Here is a 17,042-nt window from a genome sequence, read left to right as displayed (position 1 = left end):
TTGTCATTAGAGGAGCTCTTATTGAGATCAATCGTCGAGTGTACCCAGTGATACACGTCTTTCCTCATTGTCTTAACGTAAACGATCCTTAATAGTGAATCTTTGTCTGGCATGAGTTATTGTTCCATTTCTAGAGCTAGTGTTTTATTAGGATATTTGTCTAGACATGACACTTTTGTATCAAATGGAATTAGATTTTAAATGAGAAGAGAATTAGGATAATTGATTTTTTGGATTTATAATATTAAGTTTTGAAAATAAGTTTTTTGTGACGAATGTATCTTGTGTGTTTAGTTTAATGACCGCTTCACATGTACATATTTTTAATTGTATGCGTGGCGAGTCGCTTTTGCTTTCTGAAATTGTTGCTTTATATTTATGGAATTAAATAAGATATTATATTCCCAAAGATACGCAGTACCAAAATAATGGCGACTGTGCATTTTGGCCCTCAAATGCAGTTCTAAAGAATATTTTACATTTTAATTAATATGAAAAGTAAATATTTTTCATACATGTATAAAATATTATTTATATTATTTTATTATTTCAAATATATAGTACATTATATACATAAATCTATATTTATATTTATATATTAATAATAATTTTAATTGATACAATACGAAAAATGTTATATATATATATATAATATAATTTTTTATGTTTGTCGTATTAATTAAAATTAATATTAAGTAAAATGCAAAATATTCTTTCCACATTATACACTCCACATTGCAGAAAAATAAAAATTGTGTTAGTACTTATTTTGGGCCTAAATGCTATTTTTTTGCTACTATATGATATGCATATTCGAACATCACCTTATCTAATTTCACTATGCTTTGTAGTATGACGTCATGATTGACGCAATTATATGGATAGACAGCTTATCCGTGGTAAATGATCCCTCAACCAAGTTTTGTTTATCACAACCAGATCATGCGTAACTGCAATGATATAGTTGACACATCAAAGTAAATAAGTCATATCAATCATACACATACCTATTACACAAAGATAATTAGAATGATGTAGCTATATTGCTTACAAAATATTTTGGTTATGTGAATCATAATTCTTTCTGTGCACCTTTGGGACGAAATGGCCTGGACGAAATTCCGCAATCCACACGATGTTGGCTCAACTCCACGTCGCGTTGCAGATCATGTTCCGATGGCCCAAATACGCAGATATTTATCGGCATATCTTAAGTTTCGACCGCAAAATTTGCCAGTGCGTTACAATAGATTGTTCCGTTTCTTTGCATTTTTGAAAAAAGCAAAGTGAGAAGAATATTTATAATTATATTTAGTATATATCTTCCAAATATTTTCCAAAATAATTGAAGAATTGGAATATATAGAACTATAAAATATATTTATATTAAAATATACGCACACATAACGGCATAACATATTACAAATAAAAATGCGTCATATTTCTATTCTAAAGTCTGACGCAAATTATAGTTTGTCTAAAGTGAGCTTTAAGTGTGAATAATAGCGTAATTTGATCCATGATATGACTGTTGTATGGATTAAAGATGAACGTTGATTAATAAACACAAGAAAAAAATACGAAAAGGAACAAACAAAAAACATAGGCAAAACTAATAACTAATAATAAGTAATAATATATTACTTGTATAAAATTATTACTTAATCATAAATATGTATAATGTTTACGCAAAATATTTATTAATAAATGCATAAATTACGTTAAAATGTGTATAATTTGATACACGTTAATTAAATAAATAATAGAGATAAGGTTTAACCATGTAATATGGTTAAGAAAATTAATTAAACATATACATATAAATATAAATGTTATTAAAAATCCGTCTAGAAAAAACATGCCTCTATAAAAATGTGCCCCTATAAAAATGTGCATAAGGGTTAAACTGCTAATATACAGTTCTGTAATTGGACGTCTTAAGATTGTACTTATAATAGTTTTAAATATAAAAACTGATTATGAATATCGATTCAGAATTGAAAAATACGAACAATTTTTCGCAAACGTTAACAAAACAGGAATTATCCACATACGTATTATTTACTGACTGTTCTAATTAATATTGATACAGTTGACAGTGATAAGTCATGTATTATTTTAATTGTTATTAATAATAATAATGAAATTAACATACAAGTTTACGTTTGTTGATTTAGTTTATTTTCTTAATTCTGTCCACAAAAAATTGCGTTCTCTTTGTGATATATATCGAATCTTTGATAAGGTTTTGTTATATAATCACAAACTAAGAATTGAAAGTAAAAGTAGAAGGAGAAAAAGCAAGAGAAATGGCTTCATGTGCCTCCTCTTTTTAGTTAACTCTTTTAATTTCCCCTTATGCATGAACGGGAAGGAAAATTAATTTCTATACAGTCTCTCGTTACTCTCAAATAGATGTGCTGTTTTTTTAATTCAAAGTTAACATTGATGTTTCTCACAAAGAACTTCCTGTTGAGTCTTTCCGTTCTTTTCCCTAGCGTTTCATAATTAACAATGTTCGACTGAGTAAAAAAAGTTTGAATTATTTGTTTCCAATGGATCATTTAATTATGCATGCTGTTTTTATTAGCCATCATTAGACGAATATAACAGCATATGTAGTTAAGAATTTATTAAATTAGCTTTTTTTTGATATTGTAATAATTCAATTATGCTGATTTGCATAATTGAAAATTCGTATAATGTCTTGATTGTAATGGATTTAACGCATATAACATAATGAGAATTGATGTAAGTGGTTATTAAGTACGGTATTGTAGCATATTTATCGTGAAATTATTCAAGTCTTACCAATTTTAAGAATTGATTGTCGCGTCATAGTTTTATTCATTTCACTATGTTTCTACAAAACGTTCTACTTTGAAACGGTCTTAGTTCGCTTAGTATAGGACCTACAAATTACCACGACGCACGCAAGAAAACTTTTCAGAAAAGTTCATTCGTGATAAGTGCCGCGTGACGTTTTTTTCCTTTTTGATGTGATTTCCGTTTATATAGTATTGTGAATTTGATTTTGATTGTAAAGCAGAAAAAAGAAAAAGAACGAAAGACAAACAAAATTAATAGATAATAAGGTATATTACTTAAATAGATATATTATTTATAATTAGATTTGTACTTTATTCTTACAGAGATACAATATTTTATGAAATTAAGAGTTTATTAATAATCTTTTCATTCTGTGGTAGATCGATTTATATTTATCTTTCTCAACTGTATTGATAATAGGTTACTACTGTTTTTTGACAGTATACTAAATACAGTCATACTACTGCTGTTCAAGTGGTACGACTGTATTTATAATCCGACATGTGTTCACGGTAAACACATTGACCTCGACTTTACGGTGACCTTTACTGAACCAAATGATTCGGTCACTATGATGAAGGACCATTGAGAAAAAAAATGATAAAAAGGAATATTCTGCAATAAATTGGAGAGACTCGTGGGAACTTTGAAGAAAAGAATTATGGATGGAAAAGGAAACAGAAAGGTATAAAGAAGATAAAGATATAGAAAAAAGAAAATGAGCATAGTTTTATCTTACTTTTTCACAATTTTTCATATATTAATGAAATTGTACACGTGCTAAAAGTGTGCTAAGAATTAAAAGAGACAGAATGAAAGAGGGAAAAAGAGCTGTGGATATGATAAGAGTAGTAGCGTTGTGAGATTGGTGGGTCAGAATCAAGGGTAGTGGTTGAAATGGAGGTTCAAAGTAGGGGTACGAGATATGGAAGGGGATGTATTGATTGCGTGCGGTTAGTGCAATGAGAAGAGATCCGGCAAAACAGAGAGAGGACAAATAGAGAAATGAGATGTAGATCAGAAAATTGAGAAAAGAAGATATGAGAAAGACAGCACGATAAAGAGAGGGGCGAGGAGAAGGGAAAGTAATCTTATGTAATCGAAATTGCGTAATTAATACAATAAGAGAAAGAAAGCAGGAAACAAGGTTTGTTACTGATAATAACATATTATTGATAAAAAGAATCGAGCATAAAAAAGAGAGGAGAAGAGGATTAATACAATAAATGAGAATAAAACATTTGTGAGCGGAGAGAAAGAGGACAAAAGATATTGATAAAAAAAATTAATAAATCTATAGAGTGTAAATACTAGAAAAAAATTTCAAAGAGAATGTAGGAAAAATAGAATATATAATATTGCTGCAGAACACACCACACTAAGAGAATCGAATTACCTGTATAGAAATAAGGATTATGATACAAGCTGCTTAGAAAACTAGGAAAAGAGATATTGAATTAACATTGGCTATGATTTCATTTTTCATTATATAAAACAATTTAATTTTTGATATATTTGTATTCTATTTTTTCCTTTTCACTTTTTTCTGCTTTTTGGGAGAGATAAAAGAGACGATCGTAGAGAGAAGGGAGATGAGAAGAAAAAGAATATAAGGAAAGAAAAAAAAGGGGAGGAGAGGGAAAAAGAGAGCAAAGGAAGAGAAAAATAGAGGTAGGAAAAGAGAGAGTAGGGGGGGAAGATCAATGTTGTTACGTTGCAACTGCCACATGCGACTATTATTTTCTTTCACTCCGGGAATTGTGTGTAGAAGCCATGGAAGGAAACTTTCACGAAGCTTTCGTCTATGCGAAATGGTACATTAGTCAATGAATGTAGGTCGCTTCGTTGCTTGCTAGCTAGTATATGAGTCACGGAAGGAGATACACCAGATCGTGGAACGGAGCAACTCGACGAGCGTCAGTAGATCAGCATTTATTAAATTTGCGTAATGCTCCGAAAGATAAAATAATGAATTCTTGACCCGATGACGAATACAGTATATTTCAATAGTTCTCAATATAAGATCAGTTAGTATAGTTAGTAGTTGTCGGTAGTTGTTGATGACGACGACAGTGAAAACGGGTATCTCTCGATATCGTATTCATCGGTACGAGACCCTGTTTGCCCTCGATTTGTCATCATCCCTTCCTATCTTCTTTCTTCATTGCCTCTTTTACCCGCGCAAACACCACCCACTTTTTTCGCAGCGTGTTAACCTTCTCTCATCCTCTGCGACGAGCGGTCTGCCTTATCCGCAGAGGGGGGAGTAGAGTAGAAACCTAGGGGTGCGGGGTAGATTAGAAGAACATACTGGAGTGAGATGGGATGCACCTCGCTACCCAGTTTGATTACGCAACAACCATTGATCTCCTCGGTCAGATAGTTAAAACTTCAGGCTTTCTTGAAGTGAAGTTATGTTAGACAGATCGTTAGGTGAACTAAAATCTGTTGTCTGTACATTCGAATGAAAATTATTTGCAGAAGTAAACAAATATATTTTTATTAAGTCTTAAAGATATTTGAATATATATGTATATATGCTGGACTTTATTTGTTTCTTTATATATGAAACCATGTATTAGTGCATTTGGTCTTGGTTTTTATCTGTTAAGTCAGACGATGATAAAAATAAACGTATTGTAGCAATGTAATTGTTTTAGAATTAGCCAAGTATACTATTACTTTTCAGTTCTTTTCGACTTATTTTGATACCAATTGAAATATGTAAATAGGAGAAAGATTTTATCTGTCTGATAAATTAATCGGTACTTTATTTGAAAAGAATTTCTTGATAAAAAATACGTTACATACTATTATATCCATACATACTACTATAAAATATCGCTGAATGGTGCAGTATATTACTTAAATATATTTAAACAACATACCACATCCATTATAAAAAATAGTTAATTATTTTAAGAAATCTTGTTTTATATGATACTAACTCAACAATAATAAGTAGTTACATCATAAATAATGTATACTTTGTAACATGTATTTTCAATTAATATAGTAATCGGGATGAAGAAAAACACAATAGTAATTTAGAAAATATAGAAAAAAACAGAATGAAGAATAATTAGAGGACAACTCAAGAAAATTCATAGTGAAATGAAATAAAAAAAAAGGTCTAAGTTAAAAATACGATGAAAAGAAAGACGTAGAAAAGAAACTGAAGATACGCTTAAACGGAAGCTCATATGCATGAAAATACGCGCTTGCGGTTGCACGCTAGACTTGGTGATCAGGACGAAGGAGACATCGGTGAAGACACAGTTCTGTGCAGTGTAGAGTGTGGCGTGTGGCATGGCATAGCGTGGTATGACAAGGCATGGTCGAACACAGGGATGTGCAATTCCGGGTAGGGTGAATAGAAGAGAAAGAGAAGGGTTTGCACGAGAGGGAGCGACGGAGGTAGCCGAGCGTGGGGTGGTGAAAGGAAGAGGACATCCTCGCGCAAGGGGACGCGCGCAGCTTTCTGGCCGCTCCAGTAAGCGAAGTGCGCGCGAGACGAGGAAGAAGGCACAGCGGAAGCGAGTCGGTTCTGTCTTCGATTCGCGATACTCCCCTATGCGTCGTGCTCCCACCACCGACGACCTCCACCACCTCTGTCTAGTTACGGCGAGAAAGAAGAGGAGAGAGCGAGAGCGAGAGAACGAGAGCGAGAGCGAGAGCGAGAGGGAGAGAGAGAGAGAGAGAGAGAGAGAGAGAGAGGTGAGAGGCACGGAAAAGAAAGCTCGGTAGGCACGGTGTGGTGACTGTGGTATCTTCAGACGAGTTCTCGTTGGCGTAGCGTAAAGGTGGACTGGAGCTGAGAGTAGAGCAGTAGCTAGAACACAGAGCCTAGCCTCCCCTCGGTCGCTCCTCGCAGCGGCTGTAGATATACGCAAGGGACACGAGCACAAGCGCCGTACGACGTGCGCGAGAGGAAGAGCGAGCGGAGCCCGAGCCGCGGACGGACGGACGGACGGACAGACGGACGGACGGATGGACGGTGGTGCCAGCGCGCACGAGTGCCAGTTTCGCGGAGAAGTGCGTGCGCGAACGAAGTCGCGGCCTCTCCGGTTGGCGACGGTGCTGAGAGTGCAATCGCTTGAGAATACGAGGTGCAGTGAAGTGAGGCTCCGGAAAGGCGTTGTCGTCATTCCGAGAGAAGACGCTCTCCTCCTGACGAATTGACGATGATTAATCTGATGAGGCGAGTTGGACGGACGGTCCGTTGTACGTCCCATTCCATTTCCCGCAGCTGGTCCTCACCATCATCGAACGTCAGTGATCGACAATGATCGGTGAAATGTGTCAAGACATCAGCATCAGTTAATCCTGAGAAGCATCCTTCATCTCACCCCGCTACGCGTTCTCCCGCATCGGAATCTTCTTTCGGAGCAGGGCGCAAGACACGATAAGGGTGGGAAAAATCGAGACGAAAGACTCCCGGTGGCTAATTGGAAGAGCGGAAAAGAGAGATCGAATACGGAGTAATCAGGAGAAGGAGAGAGGAAGACGGAAAAGGAGAAAGAACGGCTGACAAGCGATAAAAAAAAGAAGAAATAAAAGGAAAGGATCGAAGAGCCGGGAAGGGAATATACAAAGTCAACAGCAGGAGCAGCAGCCATTTTGGTCGTGCATTCTGCGCTGCCGCCGCTAACTACCTGATCATAAGTGATCATTGGTGATCTCGATAATTTGGTGATCCCGTGTAAGATAATATTTTCGTAATATAAAGTGACATCCGTGACAGAGAGATTGAGGAAGAAAAAAGGATTGCAATGAGAAGGAGTGAACGACTCGAGGAAGTGTGTGTGTAGAAGAAGGAGTAGGAGATAGTGTGAGCAAGAACAAAGAAGAGTGGAGACGAGCGGCGAGGGTGGCGGGGTGGGACCATCGAAGGGTGCGTGTTGTGCGGGGGTGCACCGCTCTCCGGTGGCATGGGGCTCGGGAGGGGGACTCGCCCCCTCTCGTAACCGCCGCGAAGCGCCAAGATTTCCCGCATCGAGTTCATCGAGAAATGGGGGCTGACCCCTGTCCTCAAACCGAGGCAGGACCTACGCCCCCACCGGAATGGTGCGGAGGAACACGGCGACACGAGGTAGGCCGAGCCGAGCGGCCGCATTCAGTAGCGAAAGTCGACATAAGACTAAAATGTGATAAAAATGTTGTCGATCATAGATGACAGATCATTTGAATATACATAGCGATAATGATAGCTGGATATATTCTTGTTAGTCGGCATAAACTGTGACTTATATGAAATTCTTCAGTTGTGTCTAAAATAAGGAAGTTTAATCTCTTGATTTTATATATATATATACATATATTGAATTATAATATCTGGTAAATAAAATCTTGAAAAAGCTGCTGCACAGTGATACAAGCAGACGTAAGGCTAAACTATGGTGTAACGATAGACAGCAGGTCATTTAAATGTGTATAAAGATAATGGAAAATGAAAATATCCTCTTTCCAATTATCGCTAATAACGATTACCGTAGTGTGCTATGCTAAGTTTAGAAACTGTTGAGTTATCAAATATTTGAGTCTTTTAAGTTTTTGTGATTTATAAGAGTATAAATTCTAATAAAACGCTTGCGATATTAAAATTTAGGTTCTATGCATTCTTAGATCCATAAATTTATCAATCTAAAAATTATTAAATATTAAAATTTTTGAATTTTGAGATTCTTGGACGTTAGTTGTGATTGTTAATTTGCATGCGAACAATATAGATTCATAAAAGATATAGTGTGCACTATATACATATATATATATATATATGTGTGTATATATAAAGAAGAGCATTGGAATTTTGCGGCACGCTTGATTCACTATAGTTTTGTTACTTTCTTACCCTTATGTAAACTTTATCTTTTTTTTTTTTAGTTTTATCTCTACAAAAAAAAAGCCATGTGTTCCCTGGAACATCTCGTCCTGACGTTATATGTAATCATATAATCAATTTATTTTGTTATTGTTAACATCAATTTGGACATCATTATTGATTATTTTAAGAAATAGATGCATCATTTTGGGTTGAAATTCAAAAAGATTATATTCTGAAACTTGAAACGTCCAAGCTTTAAAATTAAAATAATTATAAGTAAAATATGTTAATATTATTTAAAATATAAAGTTGCTATTAAGTTGATAACAAAACTAAAAGTAGAAACAAGCATTTGTACAGAACTTTGAAGGATCGATGAAACAGGGATAGATATTGTATAATAGAATCTTTTTGACTGCGTCATACTATTTATTGCGGCAATGTCATCATTATATGTCTATGCTAATATTAAGCTTTTGAGCATAAATAATGTTAAAAGCATATGATATTTTCCTCTAAATAAATCCGCAATTTCTTGAAATCATTCATGAATTAATAAAATTATTAGCAGTTTTACTACGATATACATCTAAAAATTAATCATCGAAACAACAATTTGACGTAAATTTAATCGCCGGCAGTATTGCGCTTAACTTGCTTTCTGTTAATGGCAGACTTTAAAATGCATTTTCGAATATCATATATTTGTAATTTGCGAAGAAACTACGTATTTAAAAGAGGAATAAAAAGATAAAAAAACAGCAACATTTTTCTTGATGATCGTTGCGTTTACTTTTGTTTACGGTTCGTAATGCAACTTGTACAATTATTCTGCATCTCGCGGCTCGTTTATTTTAAATATTTTTCTTTAAAAAAAGTCAAAAGAGAGCGAACAAATGATCAATGAGCTGATCTAATAATAAACTGAACAATTATGTGTCCGATAATCGCTTGCGTGTTTTTGTCTTTTTTCCTCTGCACGTTTTGATCTATAAATAATTATTTAGGATTTAATTCTTTCTTATATATGGATCCATAATTTTTTAAATAAGAAATACTAATGCAGTTTGAATCGCAAAAATGAAAATGACATATAACAATTGTTATTTTTTTTCAAGAAATAAATTATATGATAGCTTCTGATTTATAATTAAGGAAGAAATGTCTAGACCGAACATATGGTAAAATGCTAGCACTCCAGCGGAACTTAGCAGAAGAAAATAATATAAAAAAGTAAATGAAAACATGATGCTTAATGATAACTTACATATGGTTGAGTATTTACGTTAGTAGAGGCAAGGGGGTTAAATATCGAGATGTTAAACTCACTACTAAAAATACATTCCCATTTCTGACTAGCAGCTATTTTTAGGACAAGAGTAAAGCATTTCTCTTTTGCCGAGGATTCCTGTGGAATGCGTAGCTATGATTCCTTTCACACGATTCATTGCTGCGATAACGAATTCTTTCGAGTTGTTAGAAAAGCATGTTTAAGGACAGATATATCTTTTCCGTTTGAATTGATACAATGAACAAATACAAGTACTTATGCAAGAAATTTATTAAGAAAATTAACATATATGTATAATAACAATGGAAATATGCATTTAAGAAATCGATAGCTTCTGAAAAAATAAATAAAAAGAGTGTATATCTAAATGAATATTTAAATTATTTGTATTCTCTATTTATTCGTTTTATGCGTATACAATTTTTTTTACGTGCGTACTTGAACTCGTGTATATGTACATGACAAGAATGCACCCTCCGCGTAGATATGTTGTATGTGTACATACGCGAGGGCGTCTGCACTCATGCGTTTGCATAATATGACGTTCTTGTTCAAAGTATTGTATGTTTATATGTACAAAATATTATACATGATTGTTTTTATTATAAGTTGTATTCGAAACTTACTTTATGTTTTTATAAATATATTTTATAAATATATTTATATGATGGGATTTTGTTGAAACATTTCATTAAATCGATTTCATAGATGACTAAAAACTGACCATTTTAGTTTAAGGAGACAATTTTGATTATATTAAATTATCGTACAAGAAATCTATTGTGAAAATTCACAGTATTATACTTGATCTAAATGTGCAAAATTATAATACAATATCTTTAAATTGTATTTTCACCGAATGAATCTTTCAATTTTATTCCCTGATATTTGCTTTTTTCGCATCTTTTCGTTTTATATAACTTCATAAAGATCGTCAAGGGCTGCCGCATCACTCCGCAATGGTCCCTCTTATTCGTTGGAGCACTCAATGCAGCGGAAAAATGTGGACGACACGTTAAGAAGCAAAAAGTAGCAAGAGGTAGCTTCTTGAGAAACTTCTAAATTAATGACGAAGTCAGAACCACATAACTCTAAGACGAGTATATATAAATTAACTTAACAAATAAAAATAATCGATGAATATATGCATTTTTTATTAAAAAATTTTTTTATCGAAATATTTTAATATAAATTTTAATAATGTGTCTTTTAAATTTTATATTTCTTGATTTTATTATAAATACGTAAACTTTTCAAAAAATTGTTTAGCATGTCAATTTACTATTTTGATAATGATAATAAATATATTGACTATGATTTTTAGTTTGTACATAATTTTTCATGTTTGATACAAAATTTTGTATCAAAAATTTTTTGTACAAAAAGCGATGTAAAATAATTTTACATAAGAATAATATTTATGTAAATTAATTTTTTAAATTTTCGTCTGATGAATTTTATATTTTGATAATGCAAAAGCTATACCTCCAGAAAGAAAATAATTTTATTATATTTGTGAAGAAACTATATCATATTAAAACTTAGAATTGGATTATACCTTTTTTAAACATCAGGTTATGCAATTTTCTCCTCGAAGATTTGTGTGCAATTAGCTTTTTGTGTTTTTTACTGATCTCTTCTTTTAATATGGGTCAGCTTGATTATGTCGAGACATGAATGGTCGCATAAAAATAGGAAGAACGATGCTTCATGTAGGTAAAGTGTTGCAAATAAAGGGAAGTGAAGGGCAAAAGAGCTCAATAAATTTTTTTTCTGTTTCGTCATTTTTTGATGAGGAGGAAATTGTGATGCAAAGGGTAATAGAGCCATACTTGATATAGATTAAATGATTTTATTAAATTTCAAATGACAGATAGATTTTTGTAAACAGAGAAAAAGTATTTTATTAGATGATACGTACAACTTATCGTTTTTTCCATGTTACAATTTAGCAGTTGCAGATTGAGCAATATAATGCTTTCTTTAAAATATTTTTTCATCGAAAATGTTACTAGAAATTATAAAAATGAAAAATTTTCACAAATTACAACTGTATCATGTTTTTATTAACTATATATTCAAATATATGTACTCTCTAGTTTGTATGATAATCGCACATCATAAGAATCGATACTTTTTTTTATCACTAACCGATTAACATAACTTGTTATTTTCTTCCATCTTCTTTCTTTCATTTCTTTTAATCAGTTATTTTTTCGGGATACACTCAGCTAGCATATTAAATAAATGGGATTAATTCTCAAAATTATTAGATTAGGATCATTACAAGTCTTTTACACTTGTTTTCTGGTAGGAGCCAATCATAAGAAATAAGTATCAGTTCTTTTATCATTCGGCATTAATAGATACCGGATTATGTATATTTAAATTGGGAAAAAGAGTTTACGAGAGAGAAGAAATTTTCGAAAACATTTTATAATAAACAATATGAAATATTTACAAAACAATATGAATGAGTTTCATGAAAGAATCGGTTAATAGAACATATGGAATAAATAAATGAATCTGAAAAAATAATTTAATATCTATTATTGCTATTTAATATATGAAAAATTGAAGAAAATTTTAAAATTTGTTGGAAGGTATCTTCCGTCAAATTTTTTGTATACGTAGGGACAATGATTTGATATTTATCGTAATTATGGTAGGCGGCATAGTTTATGCACGTAATAGTCTACGCATTATGCTTAGTTGTCGAAATGTCAAAATGATATATAATGCACGTCATATATCTTACGTTGATCGGAAAGTTAATTTTCTTGAATTATAATCTAAGTTCTGTTTTAATTCCTTGGGATTGTAGATGATTGCATATAACATCGTGGTAAATTAAAATATACCATATTTTCAAAAGCTTAACAATATCACTGCAATGCTGCGCTTTGTATAGAAATGTTACAATTATTTTTTATTTTACTTTTTTAGCAGCTATGATCACTTTACGATTGATTACGTTATGCTGTTTCCAATGAATATTCAGTGTCATTAAAACAATTATTATGAAAAGCTCCTTTTTTATCGATTTTGTAAAATTTCACATGAATGATTGAAATATCATAAGCACGTCGTTTATATATTTGCACGTGAAATTCTTCTTCATGGCGGCACGTGCCATCGGTAGTTATCGCGTAGGATCGCATAGTGGCTATTTCCGCCACTACGTTGCGCTATTTCTATCACGCTCCGGGGGTACATGGACTTCAAAATTGATGTTTGTCCTCGTCGCATCGGTTTTCCATTGACGCCCCAAAATAAATCGCCAATCGACGTAACCCCCGCCAGATATATCGACTGGATGCATCCTCGCTTCTAAATCGAGGATTCGTAAAGTAATGCCAAATAGCCGTGGGCGACTTTTACATCTTATACAAGTGGTCTATTCGATTAATCTTAAAAACGCTAAACTGAGATATTTCGATAACTTCAACTGGATCAAATACTTCCGTTTAATTTTTTTCATATTTATTCCACAGCTCAATTTCAATTCCTCATCTCGTCTGCTTCGTGATGTTAAAATTTGACAGAAGCTATTTTGTTTATTTAATATTATTTTTCTTGCTTATCTGATATCAAATGTATAATATTTTCAGATATATTTTCAATATTATCATAAAGATGCTTCATATTGAAGCCTTTTCAGGCAAATTATACATCACCTTCAACATATTATCAACGATTAAACATTTGTTTATTACACAGAAAGAGCGATGTTGCTGAAATATCTAAAAGTAGAAAGAAAAAAAATTTGGATTTAACTAAATACAGGTCTAAAAATAATTTTGCTAGACCATCAAAATAATTATTCCAATAATATACAAAATAATTATATAGGATGCTCAAGTATGATGAATGTTGCAAAAAATTTTGACATTCTAGCAATTTGAGCGTCTTACATAATTATTTGATGGTACAACAAAATTATTTTCAGATCTGTTTCTAGCTAAAACAAATATTTCAGCGAAACCGCTCTTTCCTGTAACAATAACTTTCCGTTGCGAAATTGCTATAGAAGAGTGTTTATCCAGACGAATAAATTTTTATGAGATGACAGTTTCTTTATGAGAATGTTCGGTCGAGTTAATTTTTGGAGCTCTCAAAAGAACGGCTATTTTTTTATTCATATTCAAAAAAGATGCCACCCGACACTCATGCGTGATGAGTTATTTGATTACATTTGCTATTTGATTACCTTTGATTATACTATAATATTTTATTCAATTATATGATTTAATTGAGTTTAAGAAGAAATTTTTATTTATATATTTAAAATGGATAGAGACTAACTTAACTCAATATGTTATTTTGCTTCTGATATACTATTATTTTCAAAGTCGTTTGATATTTTTAAAGGCATTCAATTCTACTGTTTCAATCATTTGACAGTTAATTATGCGCTTGGCAACATACCGACGTAAACTTCCCGATTGTCGCTTCGACAGTCACCCAAATCGTGTATTTCCCATCTGTTTGACTATCACCAGAATCGACGCGCATTCATCGATTGCTTGACATACTTCCAATACCAGTATATACATCAATTTCAATTGAGATTGTTAATAAGTAGGCTTTATACGCAGAATATATATTGTAGATTATAGATATGCATGGTGTGTTTCTATTTTTATTTGGCCATTAGAACATCAAGTATAGCAGCTTAGTAGACATGTATACCACGCGTTTATGAAATATCTATTAATAAGACAGCCTGTGCGGACCACTTTCTGGTAAACTGAAAGTGTACTTGCCTAATGTAAAGACTACAACATTTACGATGACATAGTTAATTAAGAATCAACAGAAAGTTTGGTGAATTTCTATAATTAAATTTAATCTACGATGTACAGCTTTCAGTCTATAATTTTAATCTATAATCTCTAACATAAAATATATTTTATTAATATAAAAATTTTAATAAGTTTTAATTTAATAAATTCTTTTGTGCTACATTAGTAATAGTCTTGGAATGGTTTTGTATGCGCTATACACAAATTTTATTAGACTATATTTCTATAGATCAACGTATGAATTTTTCTTTTTAATATAGCATAATGTAGTCATTTTTATGAGAGAACCTTCCTCTGATCTATGAAGCTATATGTCATGCATATGTCAGGTATACTGAAAAAACGGCGCATTATAACTTCTCGAACGTGCTGTTAGAGAGTTATTAACGATATTATGACTGTGATTATTATAGATCGCTGCCGAAACTCAGCAGCCAGGACGAGGATGGGACGAACCCCCACACCCAATACACAGGCGTCACACACTTCGAACCCATACCGCACGATCATGATTTCTGCGAAAGGGTCGTCATCAACGTAAGTGAGAATTTTAATATTTAATTATTTTAATTGTTTTGCATTACCACAGTTTGATAAACAGCTTCCAGAATGATAAACAGTCAAAAGATCTTTTCAATGATATATCTCACAGCGTTTCATCGTTTTGAAAAAATATTCCTTACAGTATAATATTTTTATTTTGTATCAGGTTAAAGAATTCTTAAGAGACATGTTAAAAACTTTTGGCTCTTTATAACCTTTGGCGCCACTGATTCTTGGATTGAAAAATGTTCGACTTCAAATGCCAAAAAAGTTTCGTCTTTACGGAGCCTTGGCACCACGGATCTTTAATATCGCGAATTCTTGATGCCATAAATCCTAGATTCGACGGTTCTCAAGGCAAAGGCAGTAAAATATACTACTGATCTCTCATATGTAAATATAATTCCATTTTAATATTGTTCTTTAATTTGTTTTTTTCTCATTGTTTTTGTAACAAGTTTCTTTTATCACTATGATCGGAATTATCGCGTATTTTTATTACGTAGGTAATTCTAGTCCGGTTCGACATTCACACGCTTTCTTTTTTTTGACGAAGTGAGATTATCTCAAGACATGAAGTGACCTACAGACTACGTTTTGGCGGCCATCCAAGTTCGTCTTGGAATCGGAGAGGCGATATAGCATCAAGGTTATATTGTGTGAACGGAATTATCTGTCCTCGCGGATGACACGACTGCATTGCGCCAATTACAGCAATCGATTCAATCGATGCATTTTACTTATTTTTTTTTCTTTTTTTCTTCTTATCTCACGGTGGGCACGGAAACTCGACTGAGGTCAAAGCACGCCACATGACGCGTGGGTGAAGCGTGTGGGTGTAGGAATCGGCGTGCAACGTGCACTAATATAACATATGCTTTTCTTTTCAGTTTCAATTAAAAGCAGAATATTAAAAACGTTAAAGTATACAATTGAACATTATCTAAATAAATCTTTTTTATAATGATCTTTTGATTTATTTTTGAAAGAAATGTTGTTCCTTTATGATGAAAGGGCCATACATCGCATTACCTTCTCTATACTCGATGATTCTTGAGCGTAGTTTTATTCAAGAAATAGATTTGTACAGAGCGAAAATGTTTTGTTACTAGATTTACATTTTGCTGCCTTTACTTTTTTTTCGTTTCCTCTCTTTGTTTTGATTTTATCAAAAATGTTTTTATTTTTCTCAAGCGTGAATTCGGTTCTCCAAGAGTGAGTGACTTAATTGACTCGCTATTCTTGAATAAAAAAATTTTTTTTATTTTTATATATTCTTTGTTACTTAATAGTTAACAAATCGATTACTTATTCAATTGAAAATCACAATATTTTATGCTTAAAAATACGAAGAGAAATTAATTGTTTTTCTTGATATTAATATACTTATTGTAAAATGATTGTAATCTATTCGAATACGGTTTTCAATTATTTCATTTTTTAATTTATAACTCATTGTTTAGACATATTTTTGTTTTCGCAATATCATTTACACAATTTCTCAATAATAGAATTGTTGATTCAAAAGTTTAAAAATATCTTTTTAAATTACATATCTTTAGCTTCAAATTCAACGTAGCAAATATTTAATTCTATAGTTTTTAAAATATAATAATGTTATAATTGTATGAATTTTTTATTATAAATATCTTATTTGTCAATATATAATTAATTCTCGATTTGATCACTAACGCATTCACAAAAGGTATCTTAAAAGTATTTTTTTTAAATGGTACTGTGTATATATATA

At 32.3% G+C, this 17,042-nt stretch overlaps 1 protein-coding gene across 6 annotated transcripts in view; it reads left to right on the top strand.

The window, feature by feature from the left end:
• Positions 1-17,042, top strand: part of shaker (potassium voltage-gated channel protein Shaker) — a 70,984-nt gene that overhangs the window by 41,915 nt on the left and 12,027 nt on the right. For all 6 annotated transcript variants that reach the window (XM_018512101.1, XM_018512103.1, XM_018512105.1 and 3 more), the window contains one exon: positions 15,163-15,286. In XM_018512101.1, coding sequence (XP_018367603.1) covers positions 15,163-15,286 — 124 coding nt within the window. The remainder of the gene's footprint in view (positions 1-15,162; positions 15,287-17,042) is intronic.

The sequence above is a fragment of the Trachymyrmex cornetzi genome, unplaced genomic scaffold (assembly GCF_001594075.2).
Source record: "Trachymyrmex cornetzi isolate Tcor2-1 unplaced genomic scaffold, Tcor1.1 scaffold392, whole genome shotgun sequence".
Classification (NCBI taxonomy): domain Eukaryota; kingdom Metazoa; phylum Arthropoda; class Insecta; order Hymenoptera; family Formicidae; genus Trachymyrmex; species Trachymyrmex cornetzi.
Note: the sequence above shows the minus strand (reverse complement) of the source record. Positions and strands in the feature narration are given on the sequence as shown.